The sequence below is a fragment of the Lycium ferocissimum genome, chromosome 8, assembly GCF_029784015.1.
Source record: "Lycium ferocissimum isolate CSIRO_LF1 chromosome 8, AGI_CSIRO_Lferr_CH_V1, whole genome shotgun sequence".
In the NCBI taxonomy this organism is placed as follows: domain Eukaryota; kingdom Viridiplantae; phylum Streptophyta; class Magnoliopsida; order Solanales; family Solanaceae; genus Lycium; species Lycium ferocissimum.
Genome location: NC_081349.1, coordinates 43,109,265 through 43,132,050, shown reverse-complemented (window position 1 = coordinate 43,132,050; position 22,786 = coordinate 43,109,265). Strand labels below are relative to the sequence as shown.

General features: G+C 34.2%; 3 protein-coding genes and 1 long non-coding RNA gene across 4 annotated transcripts; 3 read left to right on the top strand and 1 right to left on the bottom strand.

The window, feature by feature from the left end:
- The first annotated feature begins 2,046 nt into the window (after positions 1-2,046).
- On the top strand, positions 2,047-5,084 carry LOC132066389 (uncharacterized). Its single transcript, XM_059459710.1, has 3 exons — positions 2,047-2,166; positions 3,089-3,182; positions 4,310-5,084. The coding sequence occupies exons 1-3, from the start codon at positions 2,059-2,061 to the stop codon at positions 4,672-4,674; spliced, it is 567 nt and encodes a 188-aa protein (XP_059315693.1). The 5' UTR covers positions 2,047-2,058; the 3' UTR covers positions 4,675-5,084.
- Positions 5,085-5,612: 528 nt separating this feature from the next.
- On the top strand, positions 5,613-11,155 carry LOC132066982 (uncharacterized). The gene is made up of 3 exons (XR_009416974.1): positions 5,613-6,133; positions 10,789-10,859; positions 11,057-11,155. It is a non-coding gene; the product is annotated as an uncharacterized LOC132066982 (long non-coding RNA).
- Positions 11,156-13,736: 2,581 nt separating this feature from the next.
- Positions 13,737-14,744, top strand: LOC132066980 (ferredoxin--NADP reductase, leaf-type isozyme, chloroplastic-like). The gene is made up of 3 exons (XM_059460158.1): positions 13,737-13,823; positions 13,920-13,997; positions 14,389-14,744. The coding sequence occupies exons 1-3, from the start codon at positions 13,791-13,793 to the stop codon at positions 14,602-14,604; spliced, it is 327 nt and encodes a 108-aa protein (XP_059316141.1). The 5' UTR covers positions 13,737-13,790; the 3' UTR covers positions 14,605-14,744.
- Positions 14,745-15,501: 757 nt separating this feature from the next.
- Positions 15,502-22,786, bottom strand: LOC132068540 (ethanolamine-phosphate cytidylyltransferase-like). The gene is made up of 10 exons (XM_059462160.1): positions 22,737-22,786; positions 20,733-21,123; positions 19,750-19,985; positions 19,027-19,199; positions 18,281-18,352; positions 17,697-17,764; positions 17,319-17,439; positions 16,726-16,791; positions 16,482-16,604; positions 15,502-15,644 (listed from the first exon to the last, which is right to left on the bottom strand). The coding sequence occupies exons 2-10, from the start codon at positions 21,068-21,070 to the stop codon at positions 15,573-15,575; spliced, it is 1,269 nt and encodes a 422-aa protein (XP_059318143.1). The 5' UTR covers positions 21,071-21,123; positions 22,737-22,786; the 3' UTR covers positions 15,502-15,572.

Genomic DNA, 22,786 nt, shown 5'->3' with positions numbered 1-22,786 from the left:
ATTGAAGAGTAAATGGATGGAGGAATGAAATTAATAAAAAATCTGGTGTGAGACCCCGACCCGAAGAAGTCAGGAGCGTCATTATTCTAGATCTCTATAAAAATTTAATTTGAAAAAACCACTATAATTAGATTCTGCCACAACTCTAATTATTTCTGGAGAAAAAAAGTAATATAATAAAGAAAAAAATAAGAAACAAAGATCATTAATACTCCCTGTCTCGTCGAGTGAAAAAATGCAAGATGGCATTTGCTACGACTCTTTATTGTCTTCCATTTACTACTATTCTTAATTGCCTTCTTAACTTTTCATTATTTTTTTCTCTACCAAAGCTTAAGAAAGATCTAAGAGAATTAGGAGGCATAATTAAGAGAATAAATTGAAAAGAACATTCAGCTTTTAAATTGAAAATCCTTAGGAGAAAAAAAAATGGTTTTTGCTTGGAGATTACTTTTTAATTATATATTTTTGGATGACTATTTATTATCAATGAAGATGAAAGGAAGGATTTGGATGACAGGATATAAGTTCTTCAGATGAATAATTTGTATAATATTATAATATAAAATACAAATTTATGTCTCACGAAAAAAATTAGTATGCTTGAGGGACAAAAATTAAAGACCAGCACACTATAGGAACAAAAGTTCAAATGATAATTTCCATTCATTTTTTCAATGTCAAGGATTGTTCTTTCTTCTTTTAAATTTTGCCCTCAAATTTGATTGCCTTTAAATTTTGCCTTTTTGGCTTTAAATTGTGCTACTTAGGTGGGCGAATTGTTGTTAGAGAGAACCCCCGTCAAGCATAAAATAAAAAAATAGTGAGGTGCTATTATATGAAATTATATAACTAAAAGTCCACGTATATATTAATTTTTTTGACATAGTTTAGAATATTGGAATGCATAACAAAATTATGAAAGAACTTGTTGTTGTTTCAACTATAGCAATGGAGTTTAAGGTTATAGAAAATAGATATAAAGTGATTCAGGCATACTTTTTGTTTCAACTTAAAAGATACCTTGAAAAGTAAAAAAAAATAAAAATAAAAATAAAATAAAATAAATATAAATATATATATATATATATATATATATATATATATTATCCTGAAGAAGTCCATTTCTGTGTCTAGATGTGCATAGAGATTTAATTTAGGCAAATTAGTCATGCCTTAAGGAAAACTTATTTTACTTTTAGTTATATTACTCCCTCCATAAAAGTTTACCTAAAAAGTTAAAATATATATATAGCTTTTGTCTTAGAGTTAAACATGGGACTGTTTGGAGGTCTAGATAGCGAAATTTAAACTCGCTTTGCAATTTTTTTAAAATTTTTGCCAAGGGTTCGAGAATGAAGAGAGTAAAAAAAAAAAAAAGTTGGTGCATTCGCGAATTGCCCATTTTCTCGCTACAAGAAATTGCGGATTGCCCTTCATCCCCAGATTTTATTAATTTTTGTCCCTCAAAAGTAGTTTTTTAATTTCCAGTAGATACTTCTCATTTAAGCGAAATTTAGCTCAAAGTATCCTTATTTGTGGATTTATTGGAAAATTAGGTAAAAAAAAAAAAAATGGCTTGTTTTTATAGAAACTATGCCAATCTAGGTTTTAAGGCATAGTTTTGTAGTATAAATTAATTTTTACTAAACAGTTCCAGAATAGGCCTAAATTTATTACAAATGTCTCCATGTATCTTTTACGTTCAGCTCATAAAGTAATCGCAGAATCTCAAAATATTGAGAGAAAGGCAAATGAGAGCAAAATTAGAGACAGCTTTGAATCCATCAAATGTTTCTGCTGACCCGAAGAAGACTTAACCAGCATATTTTGTTTCTCTATAAAAAAATATCCACTATGATTATGTAGAGCAAAGGTTCTGGAGAAATCTAGACTTATGAAGAAAGAAGCTAGTACAACCTTCCATTAACTGAAATGTTTGATTGACTTTTTCCATTCCTATTATTTAGATATTACTCAAACATAACAATGTTAATCAGGGTGATCAATAGTATCACAAATTGACCTTAGGGTTTTTGCTGAGATTAAAAGAGAAATATGGATGCATATTATCCAATGAAGATGAAAAGGAAGGATTTGGATGACGTGTACGATGAATTCTCCGATTTTTCACTTTCCTCTCCCGCCAGAAAAATTCGCAGACTGGTAAATATCTTCGCCTTTTCAAATTCTTCTATTTGTTTCGATATTTTTTTGGCGAATTGTTGTTATAGACAACATATAATAGTGAGGTGCTATTATATGAAATTATATTGAAGGTATGACTGTTTTTGTATTGAAATGATATTAGTTATTGATAGATAAAACGGAATAATTCACTTCGTAGAGATAGCTTGAGATTCTGCCACAACTCTAATTTACTGGATTCAAATCAATTTTGTTTTCTTAATTAATCAATTTATTTTATTACTCCCTCCGTCCATTTTTACTTGTCTAGATGTCCAATTTGAGATAATTTACCATTTCATACCTATTTTACCCTTATTACTCCCTCCATCCTATTTTAAGTGTCTTAGCTGTTTGAATTATCAACTTACTAAAATACAGAAAGAGTATCCCTGTTTGTTGAAAGAACTGAGGATAAATATTAATTAGATGAAATGTCAAGGAATTGTTAGTGGCTACTTACAAAGTATGTTTGATTGATTTCTATTCTTTAGATGATTTATAATGATTAGGGGTGTAGTTAAATTGACATTTTTTTATTTACTGTATGCGTTTAGGATGCTTCTGGGAATATGGACGGGGTGCATATATACATGGTATGTAATACAGTGAAATATACATTGGCCCCTGCATATAGAAGTTTGGAGTGAAGCGGTTAAACAATAATTGTTGTTGTTGTTTCAACTTACCGCAGAATGGATACAGAGGATTCCGATAACTAACTCCAACTACTTTGTTTGGAAGAAATGGGCTGAAATGTTTGTTGACAGAACTGAACAGATAATTTGAATGAACTGCCAATGGATTACTGTATGTTTGGATGTTGAGATGATAATAGAAGAGGCTGAACCAAGAACAACATTTGGGCAACCAATGAAGAAATGGGAGAGAGGGCAATTGAATTGTTCTTTTCAAGCCTATGGACACACCTCATGTGCATTCCCCTTCTAATTTCTCTCTTAAAGTGAATCCCCAGTTTATTAATGGTTTCAAAAGTAAGTGTCCAGTCCCTATTCTCTTAGTTGTTTATTTAGCTCATAAGAGGTTATTTGGTGGTTTAGATGGAAAATTCAAATGCTAACAATGATGACAAAGCTTTATTTATTAGGTATATCTAGGTTTTAATAATAGAGTTTAATTCAGCTTGAGATCAACAGGACATAGTATCGAATTGTGGTGGTGTCTGGTGTGTATCTTGTTATGAGAACTTGTTACGTTCCGCAGCTCAGAAAGTAATCGTGAAGCTCTGTCCAAATTTGAGAGAAAGGTTATGAGAGAGAAAATTCAGCTTTGAATCTATCAGTTTCACTGATGGGTCAGTTTTCTACTTAACCAGCATAAAAAAGCATAAAAATGTTGCGGAGTACTCATGTGGCAATACATCTGTTCAAAATGAGCTGGTTGGAGTTAGGATAATATTTAAGCCAGCATGAAATTTTTAAGCATGAAATGTTTAAGACAAACATTAGGTACTTTCTAGAATGGCTTTTGTCAATGCAAGTGGAGGTCAAGTAGCTCAGTCTTTCTTTTTGACTAGTTTGTTTGCTGATGAAAGAAGTTAGAAATCACTGTTGTTTTAGTATGGCTTGTTTACTTAATGAGCTAAATGTGGAGCTGAACTAGGAAACATTCAGGAATCAGGGTCCCATATGTATTGAGTTTTTTTTGGGAGGATGGTGTCGATGGAAACGAGTCTGTGTAGAAAGCGCTGTTAATACATTAGAAAGAAAAAGTTGTTTTGCTTTACACAAAACCGGTTATTGGTTTTTCGTTTTAGAGGAAATGGATGTGATACTGATATTGCTTGAAGTTAGAATCTGATTGGGAATTTCTCTCCTTGTAGTCTAGTATGATTCACGAGCAGAGCCAGAGAAGTTGGTTGCCATTGTCTGTTTCCTTGGTTTGACTATACATTGGTGTTTTTAGAATATTACCCAAGTGAAAAAGATACTCTGGGTTAAAAAGCGTAGTTTTGCCCTAACTTTTATTATTGTTGTGATCCGCCAAGCTGTTCTCTTTTCGTGTAAAGGTTATGTGGCTGAGAAAATACAATCTGCTGAACTCTTATTGATTTGGCATTAGTAGCTTCAAACTCAGCAGCCAGTTTCTGTATGTTGTGCAGGTCAAGTCTTCTGGGAAAACTGTGCAAATGCATTTAGACCAGCCGACAGTGAAGAAACGCCACAGGATGACTCTGGTTCTGCAAAAGAGTGTCTAGCAGTTGTTCCCTGGGTTCCATCTCAGCTTCCTTCTGCAGAAGGAGCTGAAGTCCTTGGTCAAACGGACAATTCTGATATGATGGATGCTGAAGATATGGAGGGAGTAGCGATGGATGTTGAAGATGATAATCAGAATGCTGAACCAAGAACAACATTTGGGGCTGGTGCAGTTAGTGTAAATGAAGGTTTGCATCCTTGGCAGCAACAACATTGTATGACGACTCAGCTACCTCAGAACACATCGACACCTATTGTCTGGTACCGGTAATTGACAAAATGGATTAGGATGTCGTGATATTGGATATTCTTACAACTCCCCATGGATCTCCTCTCGCAGGGAAGCATCGGTTAGGTAAAAGAGGGAGAAGTAAATAGTAGATAAATGTAGTGGGATGCTGATTGAAATTTTTGTCAAGGTAGGAAGGCCGTTGTTTGAAAGTCAGTTATCATGGCTGCTAGTATGTCGAGCAAAAAGCTGCTTGTAGTTTTCCAATGTCTCAGCTCAAGGCGGAAATTGCAAATCATTCTCCATGTCTTGCATATGATTTTTCCTTAGTTGCCATGCCTACTTTGCTGACACTCTTGTCATAATAGAGATTCTATAATGGTATTAGTTGAAGAGGGAAAAAGGAAGTCCTTAGAACCTTGGTGTAATGGCAAAGATAGCATAGTGCACGATGCGTGCATAATTCTTGGGCTAGCAAAGTCTAGTATCTAACTTTTTTCCAACTTTTACATCGTGGATTAAAGGTCTTCAATATTCTTGTTCACTTTAAAAAGTTGGAAATAAGTTACCTCCGTTATTTTAGTGAAGTGAATAGGAAATCAGACCCTAAAGCTTTCTTTTTCATAGAAAACGTAATGTTCACCAAGTTGAAGTTTGGAATCAGTTGGAAAGTGATAGCTAGTAATTAAAAAAAAAAAAATAGGGACGGAGAGAGGGGAGAAAGAAAAAAGAACAAAAGGCGAACGCGAGGCCTTCCATATTTTCGGATATTTCTTACATTTCCTATTTTTTAAAACCTCTAAGGAGTATTAATAGATCATTACGTTCTATATTTACTATCACAAAAAGGAGGAAGCAATGTTCCTGTTTCTGTTTAGTAAAGGTAAGAAACAATAGGTAAGGAAAAAAAAAAAATACCCCAACTGTAATTGCAGTTCAATAAATCTATATTTATATCTATATCTATTATCTATATCTATATATAATTAAAAAGAGGATAGTTTGCAATAGCATTGTAACAAGTGGCAATGTAACAGAATGCCACGTGTTACAATTAAGTTAGAAAATAGTTAATTAGTTATTAAGTAGCTATTAGTTAGTATTATTTAATATTTAATTATTTAATATGGATTTAAAAAAAAAACGAAAAAAAATATTTCAGATGGTATGGATACAACTTCCACGTTTCAGTTTTAAAAATTGGCAATTAATTTTCTATTAAATCCTACTAGGAAAAGGAAAAGGAAAAGGGGGAAATCAGAAAGAAAAAAAAAAACTACTCCTAGAGTAACCCACATCTACACCACGTTCCCATTCCTCATCTCCTGCACAAAATACCTTTCTCCACGAACCCTAAAATTAGGGATACCACGATCTTTAATTTTTTCAGAATGGAGCAGTTTACAAAGGGCAATAAATCACGATGCAGCGGTTTGTGAACACTTATAATTCTTGACAGGAATCCTGAGTGTTCTCTGCAAAAAGCTCTCTTTGCACTAAAGTGAGTAATCTGATTGTTGACACCCAATTTTGTCCCTCCTTTATTCTAATTTATTTCTTCGGGTTTCTAAATTTATTGACGAGTTAAATATTTTATTTTCACTACTATTTCTACTACTATTAATATCATTATTAATCATAATTTATCATAGTATATATATTATACCAGTTACTAAATTAGAAGCCTAAGAAAGAATTAATTGAAGGAAAAAGGGCCACATTTCGGACCAACACAGACCAGCCCAACTCAATTTTCAGCCCACACCCATCAATACTCTACCCGACCCAATCCGGCCCACTTCACTTAAAACCTAAAATATCTCCCTCTCTCTTCCACAACTCAGACGCCTCTCAGCTCTCTCTTTCCAATCCCTCATCTTCCTTTCCTCTTCTAGACAAGAAAACGTCCACAGCCATGGCAGACGCTAGCAGACCCGTTTTCGTGCAATGGCCGTCTCTTTCTTTTCATCTCTCTTCTGCTCTCTCCTCTTCTTCACCCTTTCCCTTTTCAACCAAAGTCCAGACCCTCTTTTAACCATGGCAGACCGGTTGCCCCACTTTCATGTAAAAAACTTTCCTTCCTTGTCTCCAACGTTCGAGTCAACACAAATGGCCAAGAACACCTCTGAAAGTCTGAAGGAAAGAGCAGCTTTTCAGTGATCTGAGCACGAGATTCCTTCACGGGTTGATTTCAAACAGCTCCTTTAACCTTGTTTGGAGCCAAAATCGTGAATTCAAAAACCTCAAAAAACCCTAGTTACTTCACCTATAAATACGCCTCTAAGAGCTCAGCCGAAGGGGGGGGGGGGGGGATTTTTCTGGGGATCTGATTTTGGGAGATTTTTCTGGAGATCGGTGGGAGTTTACTCAAACCCCTTACAACTTGACAAATCATTTGAGTTTTCTTGAACATCTGGAAGACACCAACATATAAACAGTCTGCTCATTTTTACTCCAAGAATATTTAGTTCTTAGAATTTCTCTTTCGATCTCGGTTGGAATTTAGCTACGAGGGCGATTCGGAACTCATTTGTTCGAGTTTCAAAGCTGTCCGTGGCTAGCGAGTCGGATCCGAGACCTCGACGCCTCAGTTCATTGCACCCACGAGAGGTACAATCTGAACTTCTTCTTATTTTTAGTGTCGACTTGTGTTTTTGGTGTTTAGAAATCATGTTCTTAGTGTCTAAGCTTATATTCTGGAAAACATAGCTGTATTGAATGATTTTGTCTGATCTGAAAAGAATGTTGGCCACTGCGATAAATGGTCATACTCTGTTGAATATTTGAGGAGTGTATGTGTCTTCGCTGCCTATTAGAATTGTTTAGATCTCCAGAACATAGGACATATTTTCAATCTGAGTTCAAATACCATATTCGAACCATGCCATTGCGATATTTGTAGTTAGTTTTAGTTTCATTTGGATTCTGGTGTAAGTCCTAGACAGACCTAGATAAACTTCGAAATGCCTATGTGCAAACTAGTCTGTTCTTATGTGTAGTTTATGTTTGTGCTTAGTCTTAGTCACAAATGAACAAGATTAGATTATGCGATTTGGTCAGTTGCCAAGCAGGCCAGACAAATCAGTATTGCCCTTACTCTTTCTCGGTGTGTTTAGATTAGTTTGGTTCAGTATAAGTCAAAGTATGTTATACATGCAAATTTTGGTTCCCATGGCGTGATTAATCTTGATTAGACTTGCCTGGTATGCTAGCTTGATTCAGTTTGCCTAAATATGAAGTATGGATCCTTTGGGTTTAATTTTTGTTTGAAAATATGATGTTGCTTTTAATCAGTCTCTTCGATAATTTGATCATGTTTTGCGATTTGTCTATGGTCTGATCTGCCCAGCTAAATATAACTGTGTTGTCCAGTCCGCGTGGTCAAGTAGGCTAGCTCAGGCTTATATTTCAGCTTTAATTTGTCATGTCCCCAATGTGTTGCGTGTGTAGTAGTGTCTCAGCTAAATGCCTATAGGATACTGTTGAGCTTGCTCTTGTCTGTGAAACCAGTGTTAGCTTGGGTTCTCGTCTACCATCTGTTTGCAGTGCACTCTTATTTTTGGCCCTGCTAGCCTGGTACTGTTGCAAGTAGTTACATGCTTTAGTTGACATAGCAAGAAGCTACAGAGTCCAGCTCCAATATCCGTGAAGTCTATAAATCTCGTTCTAGATCTTTGTTGATAAGATGCTCTGAAAAGAAAATACATGACCCTCTGAATCTGTCGACTGCCTTGCCTGAAAACATCCTGCGAATCAATCTTTCATGATATACGTCTGTGTTTGCAATAGCCATAACACTGTCATGCGTTATTTTGTTTCAAAAATGACTTTAAGGCTCGCTATTCTGCCTGTCCGTAACTCTAAAGTTCTTTCTAGCTATTTTCTTTCTTTCCTTTTAGGTTCGAATGAATATGCTGTAGACTCTGTTTTCTTTAAAAATCACGCCTTAGGATTCATTTGTGCCGTGCATTTAGGCCACAAAATCCGAACGAAAATAACATGTATTTGACTGCATTTTGTTGGATCTATGATTTAATGAGTGGCAAATCAGTAGGCTTTCAAGGAGTTTCTCAACTCCAAAATCTTCGGAAATATATTGTGTTTCAGTTAAGCATGATTCTTAAGTTCTCTTCTCGGGTTGGATTTCATATAAAGTCTGTTATTACTGATTTAACTAGCTGCGCATAATTGGAATTGAATTCTGTGTTTAGTCCGAAATTTTAAGAGATTAATACTTTAACTGGAACCATTTATAAGTCAAGTATAGGAAGCATGATCTCGACTCTCCTTATTTAAGTACCTTATTTATGAATAAAGATCTGTAATTGAGTTTATTAAAGAACTAGAGAACAGTTGCCAAGCTCCAATATATATGCATAAACCGTAAGATGTGTATAGCTCATTTAGTTGCTGGTTGTGCATGCTACTTACAAATACTTAATGCAAGTATGAACAATCATGATAATTTTTAGGCTAATACATGGATTCGTTGTGCATTGGAGATATTTTGCCGTGTTATGTTAATTACTCGAATGAATACACTCAAACATGTACATTATATATACTTAACTTGCTGATTTTTTGGAGTCTATATTTCATGTGTTTAGCCTTGTTCATCGATTCCATACTGATCCTTTCCTTTTCCTTTTTGTGCATGACCATCTCGCACACGAGTCCGAGGGACTCGTCATCTTCCGCATTCGATGTTGGGCCAAAGCCCAACAAAATCCTCCTCGAGTCAGTCTTGCCCGCAGCCAAAACAGAAAATAAAATCTGGGCTAAGCCCAATGAACAGTGACAGTCACAGCAATATATTAAGGCTGCTGGGCCGAAGCCCAACAGTGGCGGCAGCAGCACTCTTAAAATGGGGCTGAGCCCATTTAGCTTATTGCTTCTTTTCTTTTATTTTTGTGCATTTAATTTGTATTGCATGACTAACCTTTTATTTTGTTTTATTTTCTTAATTTAGATGAAAAAAATGAATTAGTAATTTTAATTTAGCAAATGGGTGGGAAGAACTAACAATTAATTCCATAAGTTTCATTTTCTTCCTTTTACATATTGGAGTTATTTATAATGTCTTAATATTTATTTTCAAAATAATTGATCTTTAAATAGCGTATTTGAATTAAAGGAGTTATATCCTATTTATTACTACTTTAGAAATTTCGAAACATCATTAATACGCAAACATAAAATCAAATATATTTTACGAATAATTCTCTAAGTTTTGAACCAATTATGCATATTTTTAGCCAAACATAGTTAAATAAAGAGAAAGCAATTCACATCTTTATAAAAGCAAAGCTAGATTTAGTTTGCATCTATATTATTAATACTATTTTAATCAAAGTTCAAATTTGTTAAAATCTATTACTTATATGCAAATCATTACATTTTTTATTTACTTTCAATGGTATTCAAAGTTCCCTTTTTTATGCAAATGGTTACATCTACTACAGATCTTATTTTTATAACATTATTACTTTATTACATCTTACTTTAAAACTTTAGCAATACTTATAAAGTTATTTTTTCTACAATATTATATTTACACTTAGCCTAAATTAACTATAAGTCTGGTCGGATTAACCATTATTAATGGAACTTAGAGGATGCCTAATACCTTCCCTCTAGGTTAATTGAACTCTTACTCAGGTCTTTTTGGTTTCGTAGACTTTAAAAATAAAATCAACTTTAGATAATTACTTTAATGATTTTAGGTGCCCTAATTCACCATAATAATTAGGTGGCGACTCCTTAGACTTTAATTAACCCCGGAATTACCCGGATGTTGTAAACTATTTTGACTTAGGTTAAAATAGGGTATGACACTGATTTCTAATTCCTGAATAATACTTAAATTTCTTTAAACATAATTGCTGTACTTCACATTGATTACCATCTGCACAATATTCTTTTCATAGTTTATGTTTTTTTTACATTCATGGTTATATCATTTAGGTATTTGGTGAATTGGGTAACCAAATCAATTCCTCTACATTGATGAACACAAGATATTTAATTATATGCCTGAATAATTTGAACACGTTGATTTTACTCTTCTCTTATAACAGTTGCTCTATAATATTGGCTTTTCGTTTCTACTCGCTGACTCGCTGTCAATATTGATTCACACTTCTTCTCTATTAACAGATGAATTAATGGCGGCTGAAAGTAATTTTATTAGCGAAATTAACACCAAGCCGATGAATTGGAGGTTAAAGGTTCGTATTGTCAGGCTTTGGAAAAAACCACTTCACAACAAACCTGATGGTCCTTTTTCAACTGAGCTTATTCTAATGGATGAAAAGGTTAAATATTTTCACTTTACTTCTATTTTGCATTGTTTACATATGCATCATTATACAAGAAAAATATACGGAAAAACTTAGTCTTATTAACTGATTTAGTGTTTTTGTAGGGAGGTCGCATTCACGCAAGTGTTGGCAGGAATATCATTCAAAGTTTGAAAACGATGAACCAAGAACTCAAGGAATTGGGTTTGTACATCATGAAGAATGTGTAAGTTGATTTTCACGCAGAAGACCATCGTTGAGGAAATATCGGATTCATATTGCAACATGTGTATCTTCAAATTCAGACCCTATGAGCAGTTGCCTAATCCACAAGAATTTGACGACACCGAACTATTCGGTAATTAAATCTTTTTCCTTTTTCTTTTACTTTCCGTTATTTGCTTTCTGTTGTCCATGGGTTGAACTGATTGCTAATACCTACAAACCAAACTACTATCTATAACTATTATCTACATTATATTGTTAAACTTTAAACAACAGCCCATGAGCCAAAGTAGTAATTTCAATAAATCTAAACTCGTTGAGCATCTGGTGGATCTCATGCTTTTACACGTTAAAACCCAATATTATTTCACAGAACAGGAAATGAATCTACCAACATTACATATTATGTGTTAAATAAAATTATTTACATTTGCACCAAACAAAGATTCTGCTGAAGGGAATTCATACGGATGTCCATGTCACTTTCATGAAATAATCTGCACTTTTCAGTTCTTCAACATACATACATATTAATTCTTTTAAATTATTGCTTTAAACATACCTCAACTATGACAAATTCGCACCGATTTCTTTGGTCCATATTTTTGTAGATGTTATCTGTAGCGAAATTGTGAGTTATGGGGACGTACGTCCGTCAACCAAGACGGTAACGTCCGTATGATCATGAACGTTCGAGTCATAGATTATAAGTAAGCTTTCCACAACTAATAAATGTTTAATTAGTTTGTAATTTTGAATCATGTGCTTAACCTTGTAGGAGCAACAATATATCTGCAACATTTTGGGCGACTTTGTGGAACGAGATCAAGCCACATTTGATTGAATCGAATGATAAGCCCGTTGTTGTCGTCATGCAAAATAAGTTAGAAGCACATCGATTTCGAGGTTATTAAGTTGTCTACTTATTTTGCAATTCTATGTCTTTGTACAATTAGCAAACTCTTATTAATATAATTAAGCGTGCAGAACAATATTCAGTGAGGAACACTTGGCACGTTTCCAAGCTTTGGATCAATTCAGATCTTCCTCAAATTCTTGACTTTAGCTTCAGGTTTCTATAAGTTACGCTAAATTTATGGTCATTTCAAATTAAATTTTATTCTTACTCTTTATTAACGTATCTCAAGTTACAATATGAAACAGAATCGTCTCAGTGTGTGGAGAAAGCTCACAAAGAATTACTCACAAAGAATTACTCAAATTTCATCTCAAAAGACTCATTCTATTGAAGATGAATTAGCATCTGGAAGTGTTGGAGTTAAAACTATTGAGGCTTTGATTGACTCTAAGCATGTGAGTACCTAATTATTAATAATCAGCACAACAGGAAAACTTTTACCTTATCTTTCTGTACATAACAGTTGTAAATCCAATTTTTTTATGAGCGTAGGAAACTTCGGATTGTAGCAACCATTGTATACATAGACCTAGAGCATGGATGGTCTTATTTAGCATGCAAATGTGCGCAAAGAAGGTTGAGCCAGAGGGGAATAAGTTCTATTGTAAAAAATGCGGGCAAGTTCCAACTGCCAGTCATAGGTATGATCATAATACATACCTCAACTTTTTTCATAAACAAACTTAAATTTTTTTCTATAATGACTCTTTCCAGGTTCAAGCTAAAATTAGGAGTGATAGATGACACCGGTACAATTATTTTGATGATGTGGGATAGGGATGCAAAAGAAAAATGATCGGAAAGTCAGCAAATGATTTAAAAAATGTTGTATCTGAGGTATACTACAAACTCTCTATACAAAATAAGACCACCAACGTGTAAAAAATTATCATTAGCTCACTTATATATAGTAGAATAGGACTGAAAGCATGTTTACAAAATAGTCAACTGCATGATCTTACAAATGTTTAAAGAGATTTAAGATTTTACATATCAATTTTAAGTTATATGAACCGGTGATTGGCAATTAAAAATATTTTTGTTTACTCAAATTCCAAAAGAAAAATATTGTAAAGCCTTTAATCGGCTCTTAAGTTATTCAAATTTTTAACTTAAGTTATTCGGCTCCATACCATGCTAACGTTTGCCCTTGGTGACTTCGTTAACTCCAAAACCATAAGCTTTTAATTCCTAATTATTCGAAGAAAAATTTCACCTATTACAGATCACTCTTAATAGATTGATAATCATATGCCAAGATTGTGATTAATATTGACACTTATCAATTCTACCAACAACTATAGGTGATACATTATATATACTCCAAGCATAGTCATAGTTGTTTAAGGGATCACAAGTTAGATGTCTAAATTTGAGATTTCATAAACATTTCTCCGTGTGTCAAAAGGCTTGCGTACACCAATGACAAAGGGGAAGAAGTTAAAGGACTTTGCTCAAACTTGAAGAAGTTAAAGGACTTTGCTCAAACTTCTTATGCATAATGAACGACTCCCTAATTCTCTAAATGATGTAAGATTAGTCTGTGCTTATCTTAGTTTTCGCATGCATTAAGTTAAAACCACTCTTCCTAATGCATAGTACAAAAACATTCTTGCTCTTGCTTACTAATGTAGCTACAAATGTTTCATATTTCAGGTGACTTGAAGCTCAAATGCGAGGTCAAGATTACTAGAGTTGTTGATAAAGAAACGCTCATGACAAAAAATTCAAATGCCACCATTAAAATGGTAAATTTTATTTTACCTACATTATTGTCATCTAACACACTTTTGCTGCCTTTCAATTTGGATATGCATTTTTTATAATTTCAATTTGTCTCTCAGCTTGCCATTGGAACTGGAATTACTCCATTCAGTTTATTCCTATGTAAAATGTTCTTCAAGAAACACAACGATTACAAGGTACACAAAACCATTTGCTTCAATTCATTTTTTATTTGATTGGCTTCAGCACGTCTAGGGAAATAATAAGAACTAAAGGAGAACACTGTTTGGTTATAGGCATAAAAGTTTGAGTGTTAGATAGATGAACTGGTGGACTATTGAGTGCTATTTGAGTCAAAGATGAATAGTTATTAAACACTTAATATATCCAACATTAGTTTATTCAAACGTTTGAATTACAATTACTACTACTCTTTAGTATTTGATAGGCTCCAAATGCTACCAATGACTTGTGTCGTTACAGTAGGTTGGTCGATTTATTTGATCAACTTATGAAAAATCATACATTCGATCCTTATGTAGTTGTAGAACTATTTTTTGGTCTCTTTATTTAATTTTTTGTTGTCAGATATGTTGGACTACTCTTTTCCGCATGGAAGTGGCAAGTTCTTTGGAGATATTAGCAAAGCTAAATGAGTTGGTTCGCTTTTCACCTGATGAAAACATTGGTCTTTTTTATGCTAATTTTTCATCTTCTCTTGCTGCACAGTTTTTAACTCAAAACAAATGGTTAATAATGAAGTTGAAGCAACAATATATACCATCGGAAAATGTTAGTATGTGATAAGACTGATTCGAGAATATTATATCTGTGATATCTCACATATGGTTCATATACATCTATTTCTTATCTCTCCTCTCTATTTTTTCTTTTGAACAATCGGCGCATTTTAGAATGTGATAAGACTGATCTGAGAATATTATATCCGCAATATGTCACATATGGTTCATATACATCTATTTTTTATCTCTCCTTTCTATTTTTTCTTTTGAACAATCCGCGCATCGCGCGGGTACGTATACTAGTTACACATGAATCCAGAGAAAATCCTGTTTAAGTTTTTCTGTTTCTCCCTTTTTGGCTGAAATATCTGACGTTGTGCGTCTGAAAGGAAAAACAATTAATAATCTTCTCATTTAATGTGAACAAACAAATTCCTATTTGTTTCCATCTCATGCTAGATGCTACCTTGAGGATGCATTCCATTACCAACTCAAAAGATAGCTAACCATGAAACAAAGCAGAAACAATGGTAATAACTAATAAGGCAAACATTATGTACACTCAATTAAGGTTTTAAATTTGAAACTGGAACTCACATTTAACTACAGAATAAGAATAGAACAACGGTTCCTTAACTTACAAGAATCAATATGGATCTGAGGTTGAAAATTAGTTTCAAATCTTTGGTATCACTCCCGAAGAGGATTACAACCAAAAAAATAAAAAAATAAAAGAAATCTAGATCTTCTGACTATGAAATTTCTTCTTATATCCTGACACTCCTCGAATGTGTATATCTTTCAAATACAAATACAGGACGAAAAAACTTGAAAAAGAGCAGTTTCGTCTAAGTTACAAGTCAGCTACAAGCTATGTTGCTTGGACTCTCCAAAAATGATGCCGCACCCGTGTCGGATCCTTCAAAAATGCACTACTTTTGGAGGATCCGACACGCACCCGTGTCCATTTTTGAAGAGTCCGAGTAACATAGGCTACAAGAGGCCATAATGGAGACTGTAATATAATACTTAATCGCCTGAAACATACTGCTTCTCTGCATAGTATTTTTTCTCGCTTGCTTCTTTTCTGTTGTTCCTTTTCTGCACAATTCAACAAGGCACGGTTATTGCCAAACCCCGGTACCATTTTCACATGATAGCGCGAAACTAATAGCACTCAAAGAAGATCAGTAAAATCTTGACATGCGTTTTAATGAATGAGAACATATACTAGAAATGATGAGAAACTGAGGATGTTAGAGCATGGGATGTAATAAATAAAATCTTGACATGGGACAGCTCCTTCACTAACAGGGAGGAATCGAGATTTTTAGAGAATTCCAGTATCAATTTGCAATAAATCTATGGTAGAAACTGGAGAAATGTCGATGAATCATATATCAAAAACATAAATGCCAACAAATATTTTAATCTGGTGAGAGGAGATTGATAATATGGTCTTTGTAACTTTCCAATTCACTATAGATAGAGATATGAGCATTTCATGAGAATTCAAGTATTGCACCTAGTCTATAAGGTAATGTATTGCACAACTAAAACTCCAGGAGTGGCGATGAAAGATTTCAAGGGCTTCTCAACGGATTGTTGCATCTTAGGAAATTTATAAACTACTTTGTGAAGCTACTATTGGACTAATGATTTTTCTGACCATCAATGCTTTTGACTTTCCTAGTCAATTGACGCTTTCTGAACTATCACGAGAAGTGGAACGCAATGCTTAGTTTTAACCCACCAAATTATCTAGATCATATTTAGAAATTCGACACTGTTGGGCATGGTAGTCAATCCAAATAATGCTTCTATACAAGTCTTGTCTTTTTCCGTCTTTTTTCTCTCTCTAAGTGCATGTGTATATTGATGAGGTAAATGCTGTATAATCTACAGACTTAAGCGACAAATTGGGTAAGTGCCACTTACCACATATATCTCGTGGTTAGCAATGATCCTTTGAGCAACTGAAGTGGTTGTAATATCTTTAGGGCTCTCAATTGCTCGGAAGATCCCCATGCTTTTAGGAACTGCATAGGGATCATGTTTTTCCTGCATCAACCAAGATTTTTCTCAGGAACATGCTTCTAATATTTGTTCTTTTTTTTTTTTTTTCCCCTCGCGATAAAAAGAAAATGTGATTGTGCGACAACCAAAATGTGTGGAGACTTACTCCTGTACAAGAATTTCTTTCAGAAACTGTCCCATGTACAACCACAGAAATATTGAACGTTGTTACCTAGTCCATGCCAAATAGGAAAGAAAAAAAGAGAATAAATTAGTGATCAATAAGAAATGCAGAGCCTTCTTTCTGCTTTGCAGGTCTAAGAGCAGGATGAGGAAAAAATGATCAATTAATTTTTTAAAACAGAAGGAATAGCTAGCTATAACAAAACGCTCTCGTGGAAGAACTGCAAAAAGCCACTTCCACGGGTGGTTATTTTATCTTGTTGCATTTTTAAGTGTTTTGGTGAATGTTTTAAGCACGGTTAATGACCTATAAACTATAGAGCATTAGGCTCTCAGTTATAGCAGCACATCTTTTGGATAAACAATAAATACAATTAGGCTATGTTGCTCGGACTCTCCAAAAATATTGCTGCATCCGTGTCGGATCCTTCAAAAATGCACAATTTTTGGAGGGTCCGACGCACACACGTCAGCATTTTTGAAGTGGCCGAGCAACATAGCAATTAGGCAGACAAATCTAAAAAGAACTAGATAGAAGAGATAAAAAAGACATCTAAAAGGTAGAAGCAAGCTTACCATATCTTGGGTCACTTCCCAAGGGGCACCAATAATGACCTCATCAACATAGCGGCAGGCAAGTACACTAAGACTGCGTTCATGCAGATTCATCAATGGATACTGATGTCCACGAAGTTCACTGCAAGATTAAACTTTGTTAATTCTTTATCTTCATACACATAGAAAGTTTGTTAAATGAGATAACCACAGGTTCTGAAGGAGTACTGTGTGAAGATTTTAGGAAGTAGTAACTAAACCATGGTATCTCAACATGCAAGTGAAAATACAGAGACAATCACAAACTCAGCGTATCTTGATAACATGAAAATAAGAATTACTCTGTAATACTGATGTTAATTACTAAATAAGGGTTCATTAATACTAACATAAACATACCTGATAGTCTCGTCAGTGTAAACTCCAACTAAAAGAAAATCTCCAAACTGTCTAGCTCTTTTAAGGATCTGAGTGGGAGAAAAAGAGTATCTTATTCGTAAAACTGTATAATGATGCTGAATGAGAAGAAACTATTTTAATGACCTACAGAGCGTAATAAAAAAAATAAAAATGAAAGACACTAAAGTCAGGTTAAAGATCAGAATTGGAGATTAAGTATATCCTGTACAAGAGGCAATAGAAGAAGATTCAATAGTGTGGATATTTAGTCTACCATTAAAAAACACCTACTATTATAATGAGCTTGACAGTTCAAAAGAGTTTATTGCAATTGATATAAAATGCTACTTGATTCTCGATATCATTAACGATAATGACTTATACTGCATCTTAAGCTGTGAAACTTAGCATTAGCATGCAAGTAGAAGGAAGCAACCTTCACAGACAGTTCATAAATCATCCAGATTAACAATATATGATTGCACTATATATACATAATAAAGCTTGACAAATTCCTTTACAGTTACCAATTTCAAAAAAAAAAAAGCTTGACAAATTCCAAAAACCCAAAATTAGGGATTTACCTCAACATGGCCAGCATGAAAAAGGTCGAATGCCCCATCAATATACACAACTCTAGCATTTGGCCCAGGCCCCTAAGAATAAAAAAGTAGGAGAATGTATACTTTTAAAAAGCTCCAGGAAAAAGGAAGAGAAGCTCAAACAGAAATAATCACGATGAGAAAAAGAGAAGTCAGACTTAGAGTTTTCTGTCTTTAATTATTGGGTTCACCTCTACAAATGGAATCGGCGGTTCAAGTTCCACGTCCGTCTTATTATTTTTCCTTTCTTTTTCTATAATTGAGCCGGGGATACTTTTCTGTTTTCCTTCTATCTTCATTTGGTTTATTCTGTCAAACTCCACAAGTTTGTTCTACTTTTATCACCGTAAATTTTTATATAACTAAGCCAAATGTTTATGTTTAAAGCAGTAGAAGTGGATGACATAGCATATAATCAACTGGATCAACCGATATCAGCATTTTCGGGTTTCGTCACGAAGTAAGATATATATGTAAAAATCACTAAATTAGTGACAGATTGAAATCCCTATTCAATTTGACAGATTGAATAGGGATATGTCAGTTGACGTAGCATAAAGTCAACTGACAGATTGAATTTAGTTTGTCACTAAATTCTAATTCTACATTTGAGTAGTCTTCAATTGATACTCATAATGTTCACACACTGAATTCAACTAGAAAAAGGAACAATATATATCTAGCTTGATGCCTCACAAATAATAAGTAGAGAGTACAACTTGTGGTACCTTTCCATTCGAAAATTGCACAATCCGTCTAGATGTGGGCAGAAAACTAGATATGTGATCGATCTTCGAGATTTTTTCCTCAGCATGTACATGGTTCATATTATCATCTTTGCCAGGGAGAGACAAATTGGAGCAATCTTGAGAAATACTTTTAGCAGATGAAAGAATCCTTCCTACAAAACAAGATTGTAAAATGTATGAGAAAACAAAAACATACTCATCACTCTTAGTATCTGGTTCCGGGAAACATTTCCTTTTCTTCATTTTTTCCAGAATGTTTACTGAGCAATCTCTTTAATTTATTTTCATTTCTATTCTTGGGAAAGTCATTTGATTATAAAAAAAATTCTCCTTTCTGAAAAATCACTATACGCAGGTCTTCTGATATAATCAGCTATATACACAACTTTGGCACATGACAAACAGTCTAATATATAGCAAGGATCATGAATAGCTAACAAAACCATCAAAAGAAATGGAAGATTAATGACCTCTGTACATTATTAATTCCATATGTATGCACGAAGTAAAAACTAGGGGCAGGGGTGGATAGAGTTTGCAATTAAACTATCTGAGGTGGGGGCAGGTTCATTTTATACAGAACACAATCTTACTAAAAATCAGTTCAACCACAAAAATAAGGCATATTTCTGGATTTTTTAAGCTATATTAGCATAACAGATTCAAATCTTAAAGTGAACGAGAATAGGAGAGATATAGTACCTACAATATCTGTGCTGGAGACACCTTCAGTGCGTTTAATCTGCTTGTAACGACCAGCTTGCTTTGCTAAGGCATAAGCATCAGTTCCATCTGGAAGTAGACAGGGATCATCACCGTGTATAATGTAGTCTATCTTATGCTCAGTAAACAGACGGTTCATAAAATCTTCAGTAATTGCATAAGGAGCATTCGCAATTACTTCATCCACCCACTTCAACCCACTAACAAGGGCAACTCTGCAAAAGCATCTTAAATTTAGATGACATGTAAAGGTCGGGAAAACTGAAACAGTTTAATTGATGAAACAAAATGGCATCACATAGTTACACAGACGTAACTAAATTGCACTCAATTCTTTGTCAAGTAATTGAACTGAATGCTACTTTATATTTGAACTTCCAAGAACTAAAACACATTTACAAACACACAGAGAACATGTCAGAGCCGATAGGCATAAATTGAAGGGAGAAATTTCTTTCAAGAAGTTTCTTCTCCATAATCCACTTTACGTCAAAAACTTGCTTAGGCTCATCAATAAGCATTTTGAAAAAAATCTACTTTATGTATTAGCTAACATTTTTACTCAAGTGGAATAAAATTTAATTAATTCAAGATAGTTTACAAGGATAGTTAACTAGGACTTGAATTGGTGTATCTAGTTAATACATCTTAATCTTGATAACAAATTGTTATCAACACGGCTATAGGATATCATCCTACATAAAATGTGGACTAAACAATACCATCTTTACTAAGATCCCTCTTAAGAACTTTATTGGCTCGTGCATTTTATAATTCTCAGTCTTGGTACAGTCCATAACACTGGACTCGTTCTTCACCTATCCTACTAGAACAAAAAAGCATCAAGCAGAATGTAATCCATTAAACAACTTTTTTTTTTCTGCATGAAATATTTTACAGATAAGAGAAACAAATATAAAAATCTAATCCATGAAAGATGGAGAAACTAATGAAACTCGTACCTTTCTTCCATGCATAAAACGGGTGGACCCTTATTAGCTACAATTTCTTCATCACTAACAACTCCAACTACTAACTCGTCACCTAACGCTTTTGCTTGTCTTATGGCATTTGCATGGCCATAATGCATCAGGTCAAAACACCCATCCATATAAACACGAATACGCTTCTTCCCACGGTTCTTTTTACTTAGATTGGGTAAAAGGTGGGGCAGAGTAGTAGGAAGACTGATCCCTGTTAAATAGCTAGTAGATACCCCGAGCAAGGCTGCAGTTAGCATGACTCCACCAAAAAGCCTGGGGAGCCTTTCCCCAATCCAACTGTTGATTTCAAAATCCATTGGCCTCCTCCCTCTAACTTCTCGACCTCTTCTGTAAAAGAGGAAGAGAGGCCCTGCAAACCGTATAACCAAAAGAACAAATGTAAGTTTTAGAAATAAATCCTGATCAACCTACTTCAATCTGAAATCAGAAAACTAACATCTAACAACAGTAGGATATGCTGGTCAAAGGATCAATGAGATGGAATGGTCAATTAATAAGTATGTAGAAAAGGACCACATCTCATATTTTGGGGTCAAAGTACAGAAAAGATGCAAACTCTATTACTATAACAATGCAAATTGAACAGAAACAAGAACATTCAGGGTGTATTTGGTATGAAGGAAAATGTTTTCCATGGAAAATGAGTGGGTTGCTTACTTATTTACTAGCGTTTGGTAAATAAGCAAATAAATATTATCCCAAGAGCATTTATATGATCTAGCAAAACACTATGGGGAGGGGTGGGGAGTGGGGGTTTGGCAGTGGCAGGGGTAGGATGATCAAGGGGTGGGGGTTAAGGGTGTTTGGTGGGTCGGGAAAAGACAATGAACTTAGAATGTCACTTATGAAACTTGTCTTCCCTGCTACCATTAGGGAAGTCATTTTCCTTTTTTTTAGGGAACTTGTTTTCTAGAGAAAGGTAGGGGTAAGGTCTGCGTACATCTTACTCTTGCTCATTAAAGTCAGCTTCAAACTTCCGGTAACCGCTTATCCCAAGGTAGGTGGGCTTAGATAAGAAATATAGGCATTTTTCTCTATATCAATCCTTCGATAAAGCACTCAAACCAACAAGTAAGGAAAGGAGACCTTGAGTTGATATTTAAAAGAAGGAGTTCGTCCTTGAACTTCAGAACTTCTTGTTCTTCGTAGCGCTTCTCCTAGACCTCACTTATGGGACTATATTGCGTATGTTGTTGTTTTCTAGAGAAATTTTATTGGACCAAACATGGGAAAATTGAAAACATTTTCTGGGAAATGTTTTCCTCCATACCAAACACACCCTCAGTAAACAGACATAGCAAGCACCAAACAAAGCATGAAACAAAATTAAGTTACAAGAATTGGATTTGCTCAACATAATCCCCATTTCAATCTGATTTCATAAAACCAACATCTTAACTACATTAGGTTATGCAGTTAAAAAAGGATCAAATTACATGAAATGGCCAATTAATAAACAAGTTCAGAAAGGATCAAATCACACAAGTGGTCTGAAATATGCAAAAGTTGGGAACTTTATTGCTACAACAACCCAAAATTAAACAGAGATCAATAACATTAATAAACAGATACAGCAACCAGAGTTTGGATCTAGCCCTTTTTGGATCAAACCATGTACACACAATGTAATTTAAAAAAAAAAAATAGTGTATCTGTATAATAGACTGTATATACACAGCAAACCTAACCAAAAAAAAATTCTTTAGGCAAATAAAAGTTTCAATATGAATAAGCAAGAAGATCAGAAAATACCTCAAATACATTCAATTTATAACAACATAATGCATCAAACGCAAATCACAGACAAGTGAAACCAAGAAATGAACCATGCAAATCATATAGCTAAATCCAGCTCAAGATTAAAACAATAAATCAAGAAACAGATTTTTTTTTTCCAAATTAACAAGAAAAAAACAATCTTTTTAATAAATAAAAAATGGTGGGGTGGAAATAAAGAAGAACCTGAAAGTGGGAAATGATGGGAATTTGAGAACTTCAAGAAATGTCAGCTT

Bases quoted from the DNA above. Each gene is read 5' to 3' on its own strand.
- LOC132068540 (XM_059462160.1), bottom strand. From the start codon at position 21,070: ATGGATTTTGAAATCAACAGTTGGATTGGGGAAAGGCTCCCCAGGCTT. The intron at 18,353-19,026 runs GTACCACAAGTT...TTTTATTCTTAG, and splicing joins TGCAATTTTCGAATGGAAAG to GGGCCTGGGCCAAATGCTAG. The intron at 17,440-17,696 runs GTATGTTTATGT...TTAATCTTGCAG, and splicing joins TACACTGACGAGACTATCAG to TGAACTTCGTGGACATCAGT.
- LOC132066980 (XM_059460158.1), top strand. From the start codon at position 13,791: ATGACAAAAAATTCAAATGCCACCATTAAAATG. The intron at 13,824-13,919 runs GTAAATTTTATT...TTTGTCTCTCAG, and splicing joins CAAATGCCACCATTAAAATG to CTTGCCATTGGAACTGGAAT. The intron at 13,998-14,388 runs GTACACAAAACC...TTTTGTTGTCAG, and splicing joins AGAAACACAACGATTACAAG to ATATGTTGGACTACTCTTTT.
- LOC132066389 (XM_059459710.1), top strand. From the start codon at position 2,059: ATGGATGCATATTATCCAATGAAGATGAAAAGGAAGGATTTGGATGAC. The intron at 2,167-3,088 runs GTAAATATCTTC...GAGGGCAATTGA, and splicing joins CCAGAAAAATTCGCAGACTG to ATTGTTCTTTTCAAGCCTAT. The intron at 3,183-4,309 runs GTAAGTGTCCAG...TATGTTGTGCAG, and splicing joins GTTTATTAATGGTTTCAAAA to GTCAAGTCTTCTGGGAAAAC.